The sequence below is a fragment of the Triticum dicoccoides genome, chromosome 6A (genome assembly GCF_002162155.2).
Source record: "Triticum dicoccoides isolate Atlit2015 ecotype Zavitan chromosome 6A, WEW_v2.0, whole genome shotgun sequence".
Classification (NCBI taxonomy): Eukaryota; Viridiplantae; Streptophyta; class Magnoliopsida; order Poales; family Poaceae; genus Triticum; species Triticum dicoccoides.
The window spans coordinates 125,167,751-125,172,697 of record NC_041390.1 but is presented as its reverse complement, the minus strand read 5'-3'; the positions used below and the strand labels follow the sequence as shown (position 1 = coordinate 125,172,697).

The window sequence follows — 4,947 nt, the reverse complement described above, 5'->3', positions numbered from 1 at the left end:
GTGTCACAACTTATGTGGCAGGATAATAGATGCATTGAGTTGCGAATTAAACAGACAGAGATAAGTGTTACATGCATTAGTGATAGCTAGAGAGTACTAAAGACATCACAATAGATACAATATATATGTACTGTGGTCATACATATAAATCAGACATTTAACTTGCAATAAGACGCTATAAGCTGAAGAGACTGCGTTAGAGCCATTTTAAGTAGCAGGTATTTCAAGGAACTGGTTTCTCCACCTAATTAGGACTAGCGGATGATCAATTTCTTCTCCTCCAAAGAGCACATGTCACTGAGAACTTCGGCAATTTTGGCGTCCCTAAGGCAATCAAAGTACACAAAATCTGACTCTGTTATGGCATCCGCAGCAGAAGGATTATAATGACGCACATTCAGATATTCCAAGAGTTCCCCAAGCCCCTTGTAGTTTGCACCAATATGGTTCCCAGATGGTGGGTGCGCAATTTTGCTTGAAATAGGCTCACACACATCGCAACGCCCTGCGTATTGATAAAAGGAGATTAAGACATGCATGAGGCAGGCCTAGCAATGATCTCAAATCTGCTATAATCGATTCATTTAAGGAGATCAATCCAAAAGATTTATTCCACCAAGTTTAGAAGACAGAAATGCACTTACCAAGGTATGGATGATCTGGACTGTAATGAGGTAGTGGGCAACAAAATGAAGTTTTTGATTGCTTTCGACTAGATTTACTATAAACCTTGACGAACTGCACACCAGATTCAACCTGGCGACTTTTTCTAGTGCATGGTTGAGTAACCAAACTCACAGATGTGTTAGGTCCCGATCGTTTGGCCTGAAAGCTTGACTCCCAAACTTCAGCGAAGAAGAGCATACGTGCGGAAGAAACATCATCATAATACACCAAGAAATTAACATGGTAGAATTTTGAATGCCCGTGGTCGCCTTTCTTCACACCACATATGACATCAAGTCTCGGAACAGGTTCCTACAACAATCAATTTGAGCCAAGTGACGCAGCGTAAGGTTATATTCAAGAAATAGAATGTCCTCCTCAAGCAAGCACCTTTTTGCAGGGAACAAATATATTCAAAAATGGTTTCTGAACTATTATATATAAAAACTAGACTAATGGAGATGAAATATATTCCTACAAGAAGCAATTCAAAGCTTTTCAATGAACAGGTTTTGTCCAAGCTTAATTTAGATGAAACAAGTGCAAGAAAAATTTCTAGGTACAGAATTTTCCAAGCTTAGATGGAATGGAATATATATTCCAAAGAGAAGCAGTTGTCACAAACTTCCCTAAGAACAAATTTTGTCCAAGCTTAATTAAGATAAACATACGTTCCTGGAAGAACCCCCCCACCACCAAATAGATTTTGTGCAAACTAGTACAACAAGCAATTAAGAGATGAATTTATAATTACCCAAGGATGCTGATTCGAGTAGTCAAGCAGCAATTGCTCTAAAATTTGACCAAGGAACTTCTGCTTCTGCGCGAATTCGTCCTTCCTAGATGCCAGCATCATCCAGGCCTGTGGGCATAGCCTAGGTTGAATATCTGATGGTGCAGTAGATGGGCTTTGACCTTCCATTATTTTGTACACTTGCTCCAGAACAGCATCAGAAATGACATAGCCTTTTCCAGTTGCTTCACCAGTCAGCAGGGTGTCTTGGGGTGGCATGGAGGTAAGAAATGATGCAAGCTCCAAATGGTAGGGGTGCTTTCCAGCTTGGCCTGCAGCAACATAGGCTTTATAGCACACCTCCTTGGTTGCCCTTTGTAACACCACAGATAGGTCACATTGCTTGTAGCAAAGGTATTCCAGGGCCATGTGCTCTGAAAAACCACTGGCTGTGCAGATCATGGCCAGAAGGCTATCAAGGGAGCGGGCCTCCATGCGAAGCATAGATTGGCTGTCAAGAATGTCCGGCTCAGTTACGGTGTCTATCTCCAGCAGAGGGTATACACTGTCGTACCATATGGCATTGCGAATTATGTTAGACACAGGGTCCAACGGGCCATAGCAATGCCCAGCAACAAGGATACCACGGAGATGCTTGTGGAGCGCATTGTGCGGCAGCAAAGACACTGCCTTGATATAAAGAGCGTGGATGGTATCGGTGAGGCACATCTTCAGATACCTGGTGTGCTCACACTGGCACGCAGTGGTGGAAGGTGCAGCAATAAGATTCCTTCCTATGTGTTGAGGAGTGTACTTGACAATAGTGGTGGCAGCAGCATTCAAAGAGTCCAGTAACATTTTCTTCATCATTTCAGGAGCCCTCAAGTCACAGATGCTCGAAATATGTCCATCAGAGCGTGAGACAACTACGTCGGCGACATAGTTTTCACCCAATGGACAGAAGTAGTGGCCAGGGCGCTTATCTGAATCTAGTAACAGGCCTCCTAATTCCAGTCCAGATAAATCCATACCAGTGGAATAAGGGCGGCTTTGGAATGTGACTTGGACGGCAGGGGAGGCTGCATAGTGTTGCAACCGAAGGAAATTTAGGATGCCATTGATGTCGCTGACACTGAGAGAGACCCCCTTCTTCAGCACAGCAGCGAGAACAGTGTGATCTTTTAATGGGACAAGAAACTTTGCGAGCCGCACCAGATCGTCTGGCACGGGGTGCCCTGATATGAATGCGGCTACTTTGAGAGCAAATTGGGTCCTGCCGCAGCAGAGATCAGGGGAACCAGTGGCGGGACGGTCCTCCGGAGCGAACTGCTGGTTCTCGCCGAGCTGGACAGCGGCGGCGAGGTCGGCACCAGCCAGGCGGAGGTAGAGCATGGCCTGCTCCATGGATAGATACCGGAAGTAGATCCGCATGAATGCAATCAGGCCATTGTAGGAACGAAATGATATAAGAACAAACGAAGGCTCGGTAGGCGGCCCCTTCTCCTTCTCCTCTTTCCCCTTGCTGATGTTGACTTGAGCTGCGCAAGGTCGCCTCCCCTTGATGTTCCTGCTGCCCCCGCCGCACTTGCGATGGCACAGATGATTGAGGGCGTTGAAAATGATGTTGGACACCGGATCGAGTAGGCCGATGCAGTGGCCACCGCGGATGACGCAGGACAAAATCTCGGGCATGTCAGCGATGGGAAGCCTGCTGAGCGCTTCCTTATAGAATTGCATTAAATCCAATTCCATCGGATTCCCCAACTCAGTGCGGATGGAAGCCTCCCCATCGGCGCCGGCGTCGTGGAAGCAAGACAACCGAACCTTCTTCGGGAGCTCCTCGCCGACTGTGAGAGACATCAGGCCAGAAGTAATTGCCCTTGACACTAGGTGTGTCGACGGCGATCCTACGTCGGCTCACTGCACGATTCACCCGCTCTTCGCCCGATAGGGTTCCCCTGCGGCGGCGGCGGCGGCGGCGGCGGCTAGGGCCGTGGTCCCGTGGGGAGGGTGAGAATGCCGAACAGATTGGGGATTGGGATCCATCGACTCCAGTGCCTTCATGCGGTCTTCTACCTGGGTTGGGCCGCTCCTCGTGGGCCGTGGCTGAGCTGCTAATCTTCGCATCGTTATCGTTTTTGAGGAAAAAAAATAAATCAGATGCGGTCCCTGAACTTGTCTTGCTGTCTCCCTTTGGTCAGGGATGTTAGAAATACCCTGAAATACGGTCACTCTACTTTTTTTCTGCGGATAATACGGTCACTCTACTTGCATACGTAGCTCACTACGGTCAGTCGTATGAAATTCTCTATGTATTTGTGTGTGTTGACATCCGGTGGGTAACACTTGGGCTTTGATTGCGGGCACTGCGTGGCATTGACTGCTAAGGGCCTCTTCGGAGACTCTTCTGCTCCCTAAGTCCGTTTTAGGAGTTGGTGGAGCTGTAGCTAAAAATGACGGAGCAGGAAAAAGGAAGCTTCACAGATTCTTAAATTTCAAGGAGCCAAAGGACTGCCGAACAACTCCTAAGTTTGAACCGTAGACAGTCAGGTTGGGCGTTCGGGTTACCCAAGTGATTCAGGTTTTTAAAATTTTGGGTTTTCAGAACTAACACCCGAAATGTGCACACACACACAAAAAGAGAAACCCAAAAATTTGAGTTTGGGTTCAGGATTTCCCAATTTGTCCGAATAGACAAGTTGTTGTCCTCTTCTTAGCAGATAAGGGCAGCGCAGCAGGCTACGTGAGAAGTCAAGGATGGGGTCGCCAGTGGAGATCGTGTGCGTTTTCATCTGCTAGGGGAAGCAAAGGAAGGGTTGCCGTCGGAGAGGGTCACGGCGGTGACGACCGGAGTCGGCGACGACGACATCTGCAGTATTCATGAAGGTTTGCGCTTGCGTTGCCAACAATATGTAGAAGTAGACAAGCGGGAGGGGTGCTGGTGCGACTGTAAGGGCATATTTATCCCTAAGTGTTTTGGTGATTGATGACAACGCATTTGTGGACTAATCGTGTGCCTTGAGTATTCCAGACACTTCATTGCTAGGCACAAGACGATTGGGTGCCCCTCGAAGACTGATGAAGACGGCGTCTTTTCTACGTTTCTTTTTGGTGGATTTGAGTCGTAGGAAAGCCATACTATTAAGAGGGGGTCCGCGTTGGAAAGGTTGGATGGAATCATCACGTACACGTCTCCTTCTTGTCCCCTCCTTTTTTCCTTGGAGCTTCCTCCGTTTTCTTGCCTCCCTTGTCTGGCTGCTGTGGTTGGTTGCGATAGTACTGCTCCCAGAAAAACGGTAGTACCGTAGGCATCCGCGGTAGTACCGCGCGGTGGCGCGGTAGTACCGCAGGTGCCCACGGTAGTACCGCTTCCCTGGAGCCGCACTACCGCTGCCCACCAGGCTAGTGTCGCCCCTTTGCGGTAGTAGCGGCGGATGTAATTTTTTACGTCTGCACCTACCGCGGTGTAGCGACCCGACCCGAATGGATCAAGTCTCTATGCTTAAGTGTCATCCCTGGATCGGTATGCTGACACACACAGTACTCGA

General features: G+C 48.2%; 1 protein-coding gene and 1 pseudogene across 1 annotated transcript; both read right to left on the bottom strand.

Moving 5' to 3' along the window:
• The window catches only part of LOC119315749, a 1,496-nt pseudogene extending 1,290 nt beyond the window's left edge, over positions 1–206 (bottom strand).
• LOC119315976 lies at positions 54–3,416 on the bottom strand. Its single transcript, XM_037590395.1, has 3 exons — positions 1,421–3,416; positions 645–978; positions 54–505 (listed from the first exon to the last, which is right to left on the bottom strand). Exons 1-3 carry the CDS (start codon positions 3,257–3,259, stop codon positions 255–257), a joined length of 2,424 nt encoding a protein of 807 aa, XP_037446292.1. The 5' UTR covers positions 3,260–3,416; the 3' UTR covers positions 54–254.
• Positions 3,417–4,947: the final 1,531 nt, after the last annotated feature.

Coding starts and splice junctions, on each gene's coding strand:
- LOC119315976 (XM_037590395.1), bottom strand. CDS start 3,259: ATGTCTCTCACAGTCGGCGAGGAGCTCCCGAAGAAGGTTCGGTTGTCT. Junction 979..1,420: donor ACTCGAATCAGCATCCTTGG/GTAATTATAAAT, acceptor TGATTGTTGTAG/GAACCTGTTCCGAGACTTGA. Junction 506..644: donor TCCAGATCATCCATACCTTG/GTAAGTGCATTT, acceptor ATCAATACGCAG/GGCGTTGCGATGTGTGTGAG.